The sequence below is a fragment of the Cupressus sempervirens genome, chromosome 5, assembly GCF_028749045.1.
Source record: "Cupressus sempervirens isolate cs-2001-9-10 chromosome 5, ASM2874904v1, whole genome shotgun sequence".
Taxonomy (NCBI): domain Eukaryota; kingdom Viridiplantae; phylum Streptophyta; class Pinopsida; order Cupressales; family Cupressaceae; genus Cupressus; species Cupressus sempervirens.
In genome coordinates this window covers 525804191-525821986 of record NC_143122.1, presented here as the reverse complement: position 1 = coordinate 525821986, position 17796 = coordinate 525804191, and the positions used below count along the sequence as shown (strand labels likewise).

The window sequence follows — 17796 nt, the reverse complement described above, 5'->3', positions numbered from 1 at the left end:
ATGGGGCATAAAGATGTGTCTATGTGTTCACATAATAATCAAGAATTAGCAAGCCAATTTTGAGACTAGAAACAAAAAAGGCGAGATTATCACACTTGCAGACTAATGCTGAAGTTGAGATGGGAAAATATAGCGGTCTGGTCGCCCTATTCCCAAGAATGGGGTGACTCACTCACCCTATTCACTACACTTTTCGACGAACTCAATTGTGGTCTAAAGTGGTATGCCTTAGTAAAACCTCAAATTTAAAATAACCTTTGAAGTGAAAATGAAATATGCTTGAAAGAAAAACATGCTAAGGTATATAACAAAGGCTAGTTTTGAGAATAAAACTGTCATATATCTTGACAATGAAATGCTCCTTGATTGTGATCACAAGTTGATTCAAAAGCATGAATTCACAAAACCCTAAAAGGAACCATAAAAGGCATACTTTCAAAAAGGTTATTGAAGCTTGCCTCAATGAAGAAGATGGTGGGATTAAATGCCTTGAATGCTTGAGAACTTGAATACTTGTGGATTGTTTGTTGCACAATGATCCTAAATTCTTGTGTTACCAAAATGAGGGAGATACCTTGTTTATATACCTCACATCATTTCAAGATGCACAACTTGAAGGTCGATACAAGCCTGAAATCCTCACTAAAATCGAGTTACCATTAACTAATTTCAATTCGGGGCCAAACATCTGAGAATCTGGTGACTTCATCGCCCTATTTCCAAGAATAGGACATTTAGGTAACCATGTTCCCTCGAATTCAGTCCCTAAATCGGGACTATATGTCCTATTTAGAGAGGAAGTAGCAGAATTACATGTGGGAGTGAGCTAGATTGGAGGCCATACAAGCTAAAAAGCAACAATGTCTCACAAAGCAACTTCTTAGTTGAAACGACTATTGTTGTCATTTCTCTATACAAAAGTGGTGACATCAATAATCCTTCCAATTACCATATTATTATTGTCAATCTACTCGCAGTAAACTCTTTAGGAGCATATTAGAGCATAGAATCAGCAGTCGCGCAAGAAAAGAAGGGTAAAAGGGCAAATAGGCAACTTAGTTTCAAGTTAAAACATTCCAATATTGATCATTGAATAGCTCTTAGACACTTTACTAATAACATTTGAAATTCCTAAGGTAGAGAAATCTTTTGTTTCTTTTTGGATTTCAAAGAAGCTTTAGATGTTGTCTCTAGGTATAAACCATAGAACAAAATGGAAGATCTTGGGATTTCAAATTATATAGAGCAATTGCCATAAGCTTAATGAGAAAGTAAGAGCTAAAATCAAAATAAAAGAGGAAATTTTTGAGTGCTTTGCTACCAACCAAAGTTCCCAAACTTGGACTTGGCAATGTCGAATCGACTTATGACTCAGCAAAGTATTAAAAAATCTTGACATTTAGAAATTATTAAGGATTTAAAACCTATTTCACAAACTCATTATTCAATTAAGTTTAAAGACACAATAACTTCATTAAATAGAATTGAATTTGATCACATACTTAAACATGCATCAATCACATAAGTACAAAAATAAATTTTACCTAAAGGAAATAAGAAATTTAGATATAAAAAATTATAAATATTGTCAAATGTATATAAAACTCATGGAATATGAAACCTATAACATCAAATATTCCAAACAACGGTAAAACAAAAACAAGTTGAGTTACTAGGTTCACACCTAGACCCTCAAACCAAGTCCGACTGTGAACTGGGTACGAGTTTGTAAAATGGTTTGTTTTAGTTCGTGAACGTTGACTAACCGAGAAGTGACCCGTGTGGACCCATGATGTCCAACTCAAAAGTTGGTCCAAACATTACAAAAGAGCATTTTTTAAATTATTTTGGTTCTAACCCTAAAATGGCCCATTATGAAGCCTCCAAAAACACTTTGTTTTCACATTTTCTCTCTCATTTTGCTCTCTTCATCTTACTAGTTTAAAATGAGGTGATTGTAATCGATTGTGGAGTGCCAAATACATTCCAAAAAGCAGATTTGACGTTTCAAGCATTTAAATTTTTAATGTTTATCTTTGACATTAGGAATTGATCAATGATTAAGCATCATAGATTCATACTATAAAATGATTTAGTTTTACAATTATGTAGATTTCTCTTTTTTTTGTATATAACTTAGTTACCCAGTTCTCTCCCTAGCCCTTCGAACCAAGCGAATTTTGAACTAAACAAATACTAGATCATTCAACCTCTCCACGGACAATCTATCGCGTCTTTTCAAGTGAATGTGCTTGTACCTTCTCCAGTTGCACTCACAACTTTAAGCATTACATGGCTGGCTCAATATGTGAATGGCAATTTTCTAAACATTAAGGGTTATAGACCCAAACATTTGCTACCATCTATTTGAAATAAGGAAAAGAACAAAAAAATCAATCTCATTTCCAAGTCCAACCTTAACGCCAGATTATAAAATCAAATTATGCAATTAACATATATTTGTACCTTGCTGCAATCATGTGCAAACAGCTTTGCACATTTGGGCTCTGAAAATCTCTCCCCTATTGCATTATCAAAAGCCTCCATATTGTGCAGTATAGATCCGATATCACCAAAACACATTCATTGCACCACAACATAGATCCCACTAAGAACCTCCTCATCTACCTTAAACTTAGGGCAGAAATGGAATAATAGATTGAGGTAATAAGCAATTGCATGGATGGGCTTGTGAAGCTAGTAGTGTCATCTCCTATCAATTCTCGCCAAAATGAGAACGCACTTACGCTCATCTCCTCCATATACAAATCTAATGGCCTTCTTCGACCTATCCATGCCCTCATATATGTAACCCGTATAGGGCTTCTCTCCAACAACTCATAGAACTACCAGGGGCTCAGTGACCTACAAATATTGTTAAACATAAACAATTAAGTCGTAAGTGTACATGAAGATAAGCAAACTTGCAAAGTTGTAAACAAAAGAATAATATGCATATGCACAATCTCTATATAGGGGGTTGAAAAACCTAACTCATCGAAAATGCAATATACCACATCCATCCCTATAGTGGTTGTAACATAGGATGAGGAAGTCCACTCCTCACCAAACAACATGTGCCTCAAAGATGCCTTTGATTGCATCATAGTTTTCATTTGACTAGCCAACTCCTACATTGTTTACTCCCGCATTATGCTATGGGCCAACGCATGATTGTAGACAAGTTTGCAAATGCCTTTGGCCCTATCAATGCATTCTTTGACCGGTTCAAACTTTCCAATATCCTCCAATACAAGGTCAAGGCAACGGGTCGCACATGGAGACAAAGAATTTTGCATGCCTATCCATCAAAAGTCTACCTAGACCAACATAACTTGTTGCATTGTGCATCACCACCTACACCATTTTTTCTTCCCCCACCTCACATATGGCTTCTTCAATGGCCTCACATAAGTGTGCGGAATTTTCCACATGTGAGGAAGCATCAATGAACTTAAAAAACATGGTGGATCTTGAAAATAAAGCAAAATAATGATCAATAATCAATCAACAAATCATAAATTACAAGATTCAAATAGTAATCACCAAATCAAATTTTAAATTATTCGATGCATTTAAGTAGAATCGCCTCCGCAAAAAACAAGACAATTTAGGAGTGTCCTATTCTTTTTTGCAGAATTATGGGATTGGATGACCATGAAAACTCTTTTTGGTCTACTGGTCACTCCGGTGATTCTGTGCAGGTGTGAAGTTTGGGGCAGTAGTATGTCTGAACAAAAATGGCGATAGGTAGAAAGAACTCAAAAAACTCTTCATTACATGCAATTTCAAAGTCAAAACTACGATACCCTAGGAGATCTTATTGGCTGAGGTGGGTTCTTTTCTGTCAGAAGTCGTCGCATTGGTCCGAGTGCTAAGGTATTTGAAGAAAACCCAAGGTCTGGAAGAACATCATTGGCCCAAGCTAGTCATAGATGAAAACTTGTTAGGCAAAAAGGCACACGGATGAAGCAAAATGACAAGTGGATGCGAAAATGGGATGTTAACATCCATACTTGTCCGGATGGTAATAAGGAAATAAAGAAGTATGCAATGGAAAAATCTCACAATATCATATGGATAAGACACAAGGGGCAGAAAAAATCTTACTACACTAAAGAATTAAATCCCACTACTAGTAATTATGAAAAGGCCTCTATAAGGGCACCTTTTAATTGAAGAGCAAGAATATTCATAACACAAATCAAAACTAGTTCACACCAGCTAAGATGTGAAATGGGTAGATGGCAGGTTCCAAAAGAAGAGCGGACAAATAGAATTTGTTTATTCTGTAATATGAGGGTGGTAGAGACAAAGCACCACTTTGTCAAGGAATATTTGCCATATAGTGACATCAAATCGGGGTATGCAGAGTTATTAGAGAACAGAAACTTGAACTACTTATTTGAGGAGAACCAAGTGAAGAGAACAGTAGCTTTGATTATCAAAATTCAACGACGGAGAGACAAGTTAACGAAAAGTGTGTAGCTAGATTAGTTTCTCCCCTAACTTGGAGGGTTTCTAGTGTGGGTCCCATAGGCTACCTTAGCCTCGTGGACATTATTTAAATCTTTCATTTCATTCCTCCTATCACTCCAACCATCTGTCATGGTGGTGCAATCTTTTTTGCTCAAAACACTCAATAGTGTCCTCTAACTCAACTTTTATATCCTCAACCATTTTTAACAAGAGTGGGTTTCTTAACTCTAACATCAATAAGGGCTTTGAACCTCCCCCCACAAATGATTACGTCTTCTATTATGCCTTTCCAGTACGCAGGCCTCTAACAAATAAACTATATAAGAAAATTATAATAATTCGGTATGGTTAGACAAAGCAAAATCTAAACTATAAGTTCTAAAAGTTTAAATTAAAACAATCAAATAAAAAAGAATTGATTGGCTGCAACAAACAGAATGTTGCAAAAGTATCGAAACTTGCAAACTGATTTTTCTACAACGTTATGGACATCCTTGTTCGAAGGCATGCTCACGAGTGAGAGTTGTAAACCACGAGTAATGTGTGGCACAAAATAATTGACCAGACTAGATTTTTGGACTCCTAACAGTACCACAAGAAGGTGCAGAAGTAGAGACACTAGCACTAGCAGAAGCACTAGGACAACAAGGAGGCATGGAAGAACCCTCCCCAGCACAACTTACGGACGCGGATATCAATGAACAGGAACCAATATGAGCTAACACCTCCATTTTCCTTATGGTATTTAAATCTATTTATGTCAGCATGATTAATTTATTTATAAAATTTACATTTCATTTGCAATTTACATTTTGTTTAGAATCTCTTTGCCAAGGAATTCTTTAGTATATTACTAAGCTAGATCCCTTTGACCTCCTTTCTTAGGCTTAGGATAAGGTTGAGGATTAGGACACATTGGGGAAAAATATTGTTTCAAAACATCAAGGCTGCTGCAATACAACTTTACAAAAAAGTTACCTTCCATGCATTGTGTTTTTGAAGGTGTAAAATAATACAAAAAATCAACCACCTCTAAATTTGTGCATTGTGTTTTGTTCTTGAAACTTCATTATTTTCCTTTTAAATTCAAAGCCAAAAAGAAAGAATTTAGATAAATTAGCAAACCTTGTGGAAAAAAATGTAAATACATGTTTACAATTCTTTTAGAAAAAATTGTAGAGTTTGCTATTGTTCTCTTGTTGAACCATGAAATTTAAATTTTAAAGAAAAACATACAACTTCAAGATTTTTTTTTAAAAAAACTAAATAATTTAACAATAAAATCCATTAAAACAAAAACCAACAAAATCCATAAAATTTAGCACTTATGTCTTTGAAATGAGATGAGAAGTCTTTGCAACTACTGCTATAGACTCCTTGATGGTCTAAATGCAAGTACAATGCTACCCCAATGTGATTTGTAGAAGATTTTTAGCTCTTCGTACCTGCTGGTTGCAAACCTATACTCTTAATTTCTTCCTATCTCACACTTCTCCTTTCTTCTCAATACAATGAAATGAGATGCTTTTCAGGGCTCCAAGGAAGACATTCAAATAAAAAAGTAAACAAACTTGAAAAATTTATATGTTATTCGTAAACTTGCCATGATCATCAAGTGAATCACGTCGCTTGGACTCGACAAGTCAGCATGTGACTCATGACTTGGGAGTCAGTGAGTCATGGCAAGTCACATGCGTAACTTATATGGGTCCGAGTCAGAGACAATTTGACTTAGTAAACTTGACTTGATTCGTGATTCAGAAAAACTCAATGAGTCATGGTGAGTTTGGGAACATTGGTAGCAATATTGGTGTTAAACAAGGGTGTCATCTTTCCCCTACATTGTTTGGTTTGTATATTAAGAAATTAGAAGAATGGCTACACAACTATAAGGGGGAGGGTGTTTAGTTAGCGGAATACATGCTGAGGCTACTACATAAGCAGATTATCGTATTTTAATTGCAAAATTTTCCAAATTATTGCAAAAGGATTTTAAGGCATTATGAGTTCTTTTTCCAAAAGGTTGGGGTGCTAGCGAACACCAAAAAAACTAATGTTATGATCTTTTCCTTGAAAAAGAAAAAGAAGCAAAGTAAATTTATCTTCCACGAAATTTTTTTGAGCTAGTGGAAGAATACAAGTATCTAGGAATTGATTCACAATACATTAAGTTAGGAGACATTTAGGACAAAAGGGATTCAAGGGGGGTGGAAAGCTTCTTACCATCTTCAGAACATGTGCAGAAAGGTGGAGTTGTTGTATAGAAAAATTTGGTTTGTAGATCGTGTCAATTGTCCTTGATCGCTATGAATTTGCGAGAGTAGCATATCAAACCACAACTAGGAACAAATAGAAAGAATTCAAAAATGCTTAATCACTAGCAATCGCAAACTCAAGTAAATGGTACCAGATGGGATCTTATAGCTGAGAATGGTATGTTCCGATGGCAACATCAGCTATAATCTGTTTGCCAAGCTACCAAAAAAAGGTTTGAAGTGGATATAAGTATTACTGGCCCAAAAATGGTTGTCAAAGAGGAGCTAAAGCATAGGAAGAAAACACAAAAGGAAACAAAAAAAAAAAAAAAAAAGTGGGATGCACAAGTGGGACATTAAGCTTCTTGATCAGTTTTTAAAAGTTTTTATTTCGACTTTCTTCAAACAAATCAAAGTGTCTGATGAAAAAAATTACATTATGCCAAAGAATTCAACCTCACATGGAAGCATGATGAAAAATCTATTTCAAGCGTGCAATTGAGGGGAAGGCTAAAATTTTAACAGTGCAACTGAGGACTGGATCTCACCAATGCAAAATGAATAGATGGACTATCCAAAGAAAAGTGGGAGGATAAAACTAGTGTCATTTATAGCAAAGACGTTTTTGAAACCTAAGTGGCAGTTAACCATAGTGTGCAGCATATGAGGAAATTTACAAGCAGTTTGAGATTACTTCGAATGTGGAAGGTCTAAACAAGCTCTTTAAGGAGAGAAGACTTCACAAGTTTGCAAACTTCCTAGTCAAGATTCATAATACAAGAGCTGACATACAAAGAAATATGAAAATGTGTTATCCAGTAGCTTTTGGTCCCTTTGACCACTTGTCCTTGTGGATGCCATTAAAATTCTTTCATCCATTCATTTACTCTTACCTCTCAATTTTAATACAAGTAAGAACTGAATTTACTTTTATTGTTTTATTGTTTTATTTGAAAATCAGAGAGATCATAGTTTAGTTGTTATGATCAGCCGTGACTGTTCATTTTGTTTACCGAAATTGGTGCATAAGAAACAGATCTATGCATCACTTGGCTTATTGGACTTCTTTAAAATGTTGATAGCTGTAGCTGTTTGGAAACCTTTCAAATTAAGAGATCCTTTTTTCTGTAGTGATGGTAACGCAGTAATGTATTTCGCATGCATTTTTCCTGTATTCAAAATAATAAGAATCTAAAGGACTTAGTGCTAACCCCAGCAGCTGAAACTCTCAGTTCTAAGTCACGGTTGTAGTGTTCATATAAATACTGTCCAAATTCAATACCATCCTTTCCCTCTGCCTTCAAGCGTGACAAGCAGAGCCATAGGTGGAGCATTAGTAATGCGTAAGTTGTTCGGAAACACTTCTCCAAACAGAATGCTGCAAACATTAGAACAGAACAACTTAGCTATAACTGTAAGCAATAGTTTAAAGAAAAGCAAGTAAACCAATACAAACTTATATCTCAAAGGAGGATGCTAATGGTTCATTTTTCCATGAAAAACTTAAAACAATGAAGAAAATGTGCTTGAAGCTAGATAACAATTTGGATGCTTCAAATGCTGTCTTTCCCAATGAAACTAAACTTTTAAAAGAAACATTTTATTTTTGGTAAGTAGAAAGACATCATACTGGTCAAAGTAGAAAATCAATAAATTTATATGGATGCTATAATAATATCAATAACGATGATGGGTTAAAAACCAACACATATTTACATGTTCAAGTTCCTCTGAATGAACATCATAATAAACTGGCACTTTATAACTAAACTAACCTCTTATAACTAACAATTGTCAGAAACCCATATAAATTAATACACAAGGGTAATAGAAATGGCAGTAAACATGGATGATAGAAACATAATTGTTAATTGGGCTTTATTGCAAGATACAATATTTAACTTATTCAGAACTATTTTCAACTTTCTAAGAATTTGCCATGGACAACAAAATAATCACCAAAAGAGATTGAGGGAAATCATTGAGAAGCAAATCAAAAATCAAAGACTACAAACAGCTAATAGCATATGTCTAATGGTTAAATGAGAGAGAAGATATCATAGCTTTCGATTCAAAGCTTTATTGCAATTTCTTGGTGCCAATACCACAATTTTTATTTCATTGATGTTTGCAATGGTATATAAAAACTATTTAAGAACTCATTTAAGTCTTCCATTATTATTTATTATGCATGGTATCATGTCCCCTTTTAGGGCTAAGGAAATAATTTAATTTAGGTTATCTCAAAAAGTAACTTTATGTGCATCAAAGGGAAACTTAGATTTTGTTATTATTTTATAAGCTATCTCAAAAAGTCATCATTGATTAAAAAGAAAGCCTCAAGTGTGTTTATTAATAAGTGTCACTAGAAACTAAGGTCCTAAACATTCTTATTTAAGAAGATACCTGTACAATTTTCATACTTGGGAAAATAATATAAAAATAAAAACTATATTAATTTCTCTTGAAAAGTCATAAAGAAGAAGTTTTGGACACCAAATAGAGTCTTCTTACTCAGTTCAACAATTTCTAGTTTCCAATGAATGAGCGTACCCAAAGATAAACACACTTTTGGCAAAATGGTTTCAAGGATCAATACCCTCTTTGTCATTTGAGTAATTCCATCCAAGGATTACTTATGAGCTGATATTGAATTACTTTTTAAAATTAAGTTGACATGGAGCTTTTAGGGATCTTGTATGGTGTAATATGCTCAAAAAATATAAAGTAGGTTTTATTTACAGAGTTTGTTTTGGTTGAAGGTTTCAATTATTGTGGTGCATTTAGCAAATAATCTAATGGTTCTTTTTGTAAGTAATGAAGAGAAAACAATATGGCAGCCACATGGTTGTGATACCACCATCTCTATGTTAATTGCAGAAGTCACAATCTGAATATCAGTTCTAAGAGAGTTGGGGATTGTACCCTCACAGTGATCTCAATGCTGGACAGCAGTTTCTACTTCTTAATCGCTAGGCACAAGCAATGTTGATAAACCAAACAGGTAGCAGCAGTCTGTTCTTAAACTAAATCTTCCTCTTCAGCAATCAAACTCTTCCAAAAACTAGAAGTGCATCAATAAAGTTAAACAACTAACTTGCACAAATGGATTTACCTTGAAACTCCATTAACAAATCCTTCTGGCTGTGTCTCTCAACAGCAAGAAGAAAGTCTGCATACAGAGATTTTATCCTCCAAGCCCTAGAGAGAAAAAATCTCCAATATTTCATCAATTTCTTCAATATCCAACCATAACCAAGCATGCTGAAAGATAGCTCTTCAATCTCTTTTATAACAGTTTCGAAGAGCTTTTTCACTCATCTTCACAATGTGGGATAAACAAAATCACTTTTTTGGCATTTCCTATATTTTTGCGATTTTGCTAATTTTGGGATTTTTCTTTTTCGTCCCTATTTTCTCGCGGCAAAATTTTTGGCCCCTATTTAATCGCAATTGTTTTTTCTTTAATAGTTTCATGTCATATAACCTAAGTCACAGGATTCATCAAATTCCATCCATGAAATTGGAATTTCAGTGAACTTTTACCCTTTCTGAACTTCATCCGATTTTTATGATATTTAATATAATATTGTTATTTAATATAATATTATTTTATTTTTTAAAAATATTAAGTTGTTTATTTTAATTATTTAGCAATGTCAAACATTTTTGACAATTTTGTAGATGTATTATACTTATATCTAAAATAAAGTGAATTTGTATAAGGTGAATTGATTTATTTTTTGAATTTTTACCCTCGCTGAATTCCATCCAAATTCTATGATCAATGAACTCGAATTCCAATTCGAACCTTGTGACTTAGCATATAACATGACTTTCATTCACTTGAATTCCCACTAACTTTTCTCTCTGCCTCTCATGCATTATAGAATAAAGGGGGTCATTTAATTAAATATTTCCTACAAACTATAGACTACGCATTAATAAAATTAAATAATTAATTTTAGCATTATAAAAGGCTATATTGCTAAAATTATATCAATGATAAATAAACAATCATGTCACTATTGAACAATTTACCATTGACAAACCACTGCACTGAAAGTCTGAATACAGTCATAATGATTTACTATATGCTCAAAACTGCCTCAAATTCCTTCAGAATGGTTTGCAACTACAACTTCTTATGCCAAATATCATCGATTCCTTAGAATTCTTGGTTAACCTACAAGACCATTGAGAAATAGGCTAACGAAAACACCGTACAACATGTGCTTCAAAAGGGGACATTACAGGTTTCTGTACTGATTCATCATTCAAAAATTTGCATCCTTGTATGATATCACTATCATTCATTTGATGTTGGTTATAAAAATGGAGTATTATCATTTCAAATATACCTTATGTTATTGATAGTTTACAATTTGGTATCTAGATCATAATAACTCTCTGTAAATTTGGATGATTTACTGCCTAAAAGGTTGCTCTTGATGTTTCAAGATCTTCGACAATTTACTGTCAGATTCCAATTTAAATTGCCTATTTATCCGTTATTTTGGCATTGATCCAAAATGTGATTGTTATCAGTCTGCTTGGCATTATAATGATCTACTCATTTGACATTTATAGGATCTACTTGTTATATACTAGTTTGCCATTCATCAGATCTCCTTGTTATGTACCGACAGTGTTTATCATCTCTGCACATTTATCTTGAATTATAAACTAGACTGCTTGCCACCAATAATTTTATAAATTTATTGTTTATTGGCCACATCCCAGAATTTGTGTGCTTTAACTTTGCCATCATAAAGATCTTGATGATCAAAAAGAATTTGGGTGTGTTGATTATTTAAATTAGATAAAACTAATATTTCTGGCACAAACATCACACATGGTGTAGTAAACCTCAAAAACGGAGCTTTATTTTCTGTCCCAGAAACATTTTGAAAACTGAAACGCCCCTAAAATGTTTATCAATTGCACCCAAGTCAATCCTCAAGTCCAAATCTTTGCCTATAGTGTTTTAAAAATCATCTGTCTTAGTGTGGCACTAAAGGACCAGCCCAATAAAATGAGAACTAAAAGACCCAAGGAAGAGTCCACTGACAATAGCGATAGGGTTTCCTTACAAACATGAAGATCGAACAAAGAAACTCCACAAAATACTTTTAGATATCATAGCAAGAGAACTTAAAATTAATATATCAGATTCTATATATAATTTTAAAGTATCATTATTTCATTTACTTAAATTCATACATTTACTTACAATACATTTATTGTTGCCAACTCTTAGTTCTATTTTATCATGTTTATTCCTAGTAAATATTTATTAAAGCAGTATTGAATCAATGAAAGATACGGCAATACAGTTGCAATAAAGCCACCTTATTGGCAAGTATTTTCTTTCTAGTTTTTAAGTTCGCTTTTAGCTTTAAGTTGCAATGTTTAGGTGGTTGCTTCTCCAATCTATATATAACGAGATGAATGTCTCTGTAATTGGTATCCAGTTAATTAATGATATTATGTTAACTAATAGGAGATGAACGTCATTGTAATTGGTATTCAGTTAATTAGAAGAATATTAATATATTGTATTGTATTTATTTTTTGCAACATGGTATCAGAGCAAGGAACCAAGTGAAACGATGGTAAATCTTGTGGAAAAACTCGCGAGGGTCATAAGGTTAATACCCTAGCCCTTCCATTTCCAAACCTAACCAAATATAGGTGCTCTTTGCCTCAACAAATACCACTACACAAATCAGCACGTGCAAGCTTGAAATTACTATGTTAAAATCACAAGTGTATCATTGTAGTTGTCTTAATCATGATACCTAATTAGTTCCTCTTCATTTTCAAAACCCTATAAACACATTCAAAAAATTTAATTCACTGTATAAATCATCGATATAAAGTTATAAACACTATAGTCTATATTCCAGTGGAGGGTCTCAAGTGCTTGTAAAAGCTTCAAATGCAACTGCCATGGTGAATGAAAAGGTAAAAAGGTCTAGTCTAAAGAGCAATAGGCCGAAAAAAGCTGACGGACTAAATTGTAACCAGAACAAAATTTATGAGAAGCATGAGGAAGTAATCACAAACCTGTTGGATCCCTTTTACTAAGACCAGCTCATCACTATCCTCTACAAGACTATATTGGAAAAAGCCAACATGCTCAAAAGCAATAGGAATAAAAAAATTGTCATTTACCTAGGTATCCTTGACCATCTTAGAATTGGATAAACATCCCAAACATTTTCTGAACCTCTGGACCTTCCAAAATATTGTTGCAGATTAGTGACAGGGCATCTCCTAAGGTCCTTCGGTCCTTTATACCAAGGGCACACAAGGACACATTCTCTATGCTTTTGGATGGATGCCGATACTAGTGATGTTTTCGGGATGCAAGGAAGCCTCAGAAATATCCCTCTATCATCCCCTGTCCCTTATTTTGCACAGACCCATCCATAAACATCTTAAAAATTCAGTGTCATGGGAGCAGCTACCTGTCCCCACTTAAAGATAGTCAAGAAACTAAAAAAGCCATTTAGATTAATAAACCAAAACTTTGTTTCTCAATCGGTCCTCACCTTTCTGTCAGCCATAAAGGCCTCAACATAGTCGTCCTTATTCATATGAATAATATTATTATGTTCTTTATTGCTGAGGCAAGTTGGAGAAAGAAAAGAAATCTTACTCCTTTTCTTATTTTAAATGAAGCGGTAGTGAGGAGGAAGCAATGATAATAAGTGTCATTAATATGTATTTTCTTCATTTGGTATAAGGTTTATTTTTCTGTCTCTGTAGTTTGTTTTTTCGTCCGTTCTCAGTTTGCACTCTGCTTTTTCCAAAAAACAGTAAACTTCATGAACAGCAGGAATGAAAGTGACCATGAAAACAAGCTTACACAGGACATGTGACTTAATGGATCAAGTGGGACAATTTGGGGACTAAACTAGGGGAGGAGAATTCCAAAGCCCGTTGAAACCCTGTCTTAGAAGATGTCCAATTAACACTCTTAGAATATGAGCTTTCTATTCGATTATTTTTATTATCCTAGGTTCTTGTTATTTTTAACTTATTATTTTAGAATCTTAGTTAATAATCATTTGGGTTCTATTTTTCAGTTGTCTTAATTAGTTTATTTATAATCATCTATATTTAGACTTTGCTTTTTGCTTTTTGCTTTTTGTTCTTTGTTAAAAACTTTTGTAAACTCTAAATATTCGGGTATTTGGTTAATACAATCGTTCAGTTTTTCAGAGTTTCTTAGTATCAAAGCACACAAAAAAATCTGGGCAATTCTTTTGTGATAAAATTTACAAGTCTTCCGAAGAAAAAGTTGAAGAATTTTATTTTTTGAACTCTTTTGTGACAATTTCGCAATATCTCTGGCCACGTCTGGTTTTGACCCTTTTCACTAATTAGGACTTTCCTGATTTTTTTTAAGGGCAACAATTTCCCTTTTTTTTCACTGCTTAAATTGCAACTAATTTTGCAACTAAAAATCACAATTTTTCACTGAAAAATCTGCATGTTTTTCCCTGGTTAATCTGCAAGCTTGTGACAACAGAACCTGTGCCCAACCTAGTTATAAAATGATGTTGTGTTGAGGAAACTTCTTAAATGGAGATACGTTTGGGAAACTTGTACCATTTGCAGATTATACGTGTGAGCCCATTTGATGAGAAAGGCATCTAATTATCTATTGCTTTTTACTGTTCTTGTTAAGGTTTATTGAGTTTTTCTGAATTTGTTTTCCATCTCCTTGCTGAGGTATAAGGGTTTGGATCTGAGGAAACATCTAATCTACAGCTTAAGTATTGTAAATTATTTTCTAAATAATTGTTTAAAGTTGGAATTGTAAGTCTCTATTCTGTGATCACTAATGCTAAGAGAAAGATTTGGTTGAGAATCTGAGAGTAGCTTTGCAGATAATTCTGTTGTTGGTGGATTTGGAGTTTGCATTTTTAGAATTGCTGGGAGTCTTTCAATTCTGTTCCTACTATGCTTGAAAGACTGGTTAAGGACTGCATTTCATATTCTGGGGATTCAACCTGAATTTGTGAGGCTGCTGTTCCAATTTAAGGCAGCCATTTAATCCATGCTTGACCTGCCGTTGAGCTTGGAGGTCTATTGTGCAGCGTTTGGTGTTATTGGAAATCTGCTTAGTTACCAAATTCGTGCCCTAGAGGCTGGATCCGGATTCGTATCCGATCCGGGTCCGGATCCGTGGCTGAATTCGTCCGGATTTTTATTTTGAACTTTTTGAAAAAAAAATTTGAGTTTTTTTTTTTTTGAATTATTTTCTTATAATCATTATGGATTTGATCCATAGATTCATACCAGAATCATAGATTCATACTATGAAATGATTTAGTTTTAGAATTATGTATATTTCTATCATTTTTTAGTATATATAATGCATATATATATAAATGTACACGAATCCTCCACGAATCATAATTGGGAAAAAAAAAATCACGGATCCGATTCACGTACCCGAATCGGATTCGTTTCACGAATCAGTAACTAAGGAAATCTGTGATCACCACACAGAGGGATGAAATTACTTATAGAGGGCTGCATACCATTTTTAGAGACCTGTGGTTAATTCTGGGAAGCTTGCGTTCAAAATTAGAGGACCTGCGTTCAAGATTAGAGGCCCAGCGTCCAAGTTTTAAAGCCTGCATCCAAGTTGAAGGCTGCAATTCTGTCTGGAAATCCTGTTTGCATAAAATTAAGGCCCATGTGCATATATGTAAGGCCTGTGATCAGATTATTGGCCTGTGTTTGGGACTGTAAGTCCTGCATTATCTATTTGGGAAGCTGCAATTTATGTAGCAGAGAAATGCTGCTCATCTATAGTGAATTTGTGGAGCTTTTGGAAGCCACACAGAGCTGGAGCGGGTGTCAATACAATTCCTATTTCAGTCAGACATTAAAATAATAAGATGAATCAGATTCCATTCATATTTGTAATGTAGCTTGTTGACTACTACAGCAGATTATAGAATTGCAAGATCATCTAAATTTCAGACTGTCAATGCAAATTTAATATATTGTAAACTGGTATACTGTTATTCGGATGCACTCTTCAGTTACACCAAAACTTGTTGCAAATTGTTTGACAAAATAGCTCTAACAGAGTTTGCAAGCAAAGTGTTTGATGGAATGTCAAACCACTAATTTAGCAAAGGAAATTGGAGTTATTAAGTTATAAACAGGCAGGGGTTTTTACAAAAAGATTAGGAACAAAATTGGGTGGATCAAAGAGGTGTATGCAAAGGTTGAGGACGTCCAAATGTTACTTACAAACCACCACATGACTCGAGGGATATTCAGAAATTTCTCATGTTTGGAGCTACTGAAGGTAAGTGAACTTGATCTCAAGCTAGTAATTAAAATATTTTTTAAATTACTATCTTACAATTTCTGATTTTCATATTTGGATTGTGTAATGTGTATTGTTTTTTAAATTATGTATCTAATACTTGTATTTTTTTTGTTGTAATTTATGTTACAGGTTGTTGAGACTTGTTTTGCATCAAATTTAATCTTGAGACAACTTGTGCTAGTCAAAGATGCACTTTGCAAAATGGCAATCAGCAACAATTGGGCCATATGGAGGCAAAGAAACAGTGAGAGAGCAACCAAAGTAAAGCAAAGGGTATTCGATGACTCATATTGGGAACATGTGGAATATCTCACAAAGTTCACCAAGCCCATTATGCGCATGCTAAGGCTCAATGACATGGGTAGGCCTTGACTTGGAGAGATATATGATGGCATAGACTCAATGGTTGAGAAGATAAAGCAAATTGTAAATAGAAAAGTGCAAAATCCTCAAGAGACCTTCAAAGAATTGCAAGCAATTATTGTAGACCGATGGAACAAAATCACAACTCCTCTACATTTGCTTGCCTATGCATTGATACCAACATATAATAGCACTCAATATACTGATTTACGAGGAAGCTTGCAACCCTGTAGAGATTTAGAAGTGTCTGATAAATATAAGGCAGAATTTGAAGGATTCTTTCCTGATGTCATTGATATGCGAGATTTGATTATGGATGAATTCATAGAGTTTGTGAATGCAAGAGGTCTAAGTAATGATGTTCATAGTTGGTGGTACCTCCATGGCCAAAGATTCCGAATGTTGCACCCCCTTGCAATCAAAGTTATAACACAAGTAAGGCTTTTTTTTTAAATAGTTTACTCTGTCTTCATAAATTGCTAGCAATTTTTATTTCAAAAGATTGATAATTTTATTTTAATTGTTTAATTTGTCTGGTCTTTGTAGGTTGCTAGTTCATCTATATCAAAAAGAACTTGGACCACATATTCTTTCATCCACTAAGTCAAGTGCAATAGATTGCTATCAAAAAGAGTGGAGAACTTTGCATTTGTGCATTATAACGCATGTCTCATCTCACATAAGAGTAAAGAATACAACGAGGGGGAGATGAAGAGATGGGATATAAATGCATAGCTTGCGGACTTGGATGCTTCCACTTCTCATCTTGGACTTGATGAATTTGAAAATTTTGACACCAATACCATTATTGGTGCAACTAATCCCATTGGCCTTAGCTCTATTTGTGAGTCAACTAATGCCAATGAAAAAGAAGATGATGAAGAAAAATATCAATAAATTTTTAATCTATTAGTGGAACTTCAAACAATGATTACTTGAATTGATGTTATGATTTAATTTTTAATGTTTTATGACTTAATTCTAATGTTTTGAATCTTTAATGTTGAACTTGAAGTATATGATAGTATGATCAGATTCACAATGCTATGATTACAAATTCAAAATTTACAAGTGCTTTTGTTGTTTAAATGTTTTTATGATACTATGTGACATTCTAATCTTAACTCATGCTTCTAGCCTGCATAAATATGTGTGTATATATGTGTGTGTGTGTGTGTGTGTGTGTGTGTGTGTCTATTTTTTACATGTATTTCTACTAATGAACCAATACACGTTTCAAAAATTTTGTTGTACCAAAAAATGGGTCCTTTGTACCCAAACTTGGAACCAAACCCGAAGACGCATCCTGGCTAAAAGACCACCATAGATCTCTTT

At 34.0% G+C, this 17796-nt stretch overlaps 1 protein-coding gene across 2 annotated transcripts in view; it reads right to left on the bottom strand.

Annotated features, from left to right (window-relative positions):
* Window positions 1-17796, bottom strand: part of LOC149557010 (ubiquinol-cytochrome C chaperone family protein) — a 233340-nt gene that overhangs the window by 72803 nt on the left and 142741 nt on the right. For both annotated transcript variants that reach the window (XM_089831665.1, XM_089831664.1), the window contains exon 4: window positions 7946-8112. In XM_089831665.1, the coding sequence (XP_089687791.1) occupies window positions 7946-8112 (167 nt within the window). The remainder of the gene's footprint in view (window positions 1-7945; window positions 8113-17796) is intronic.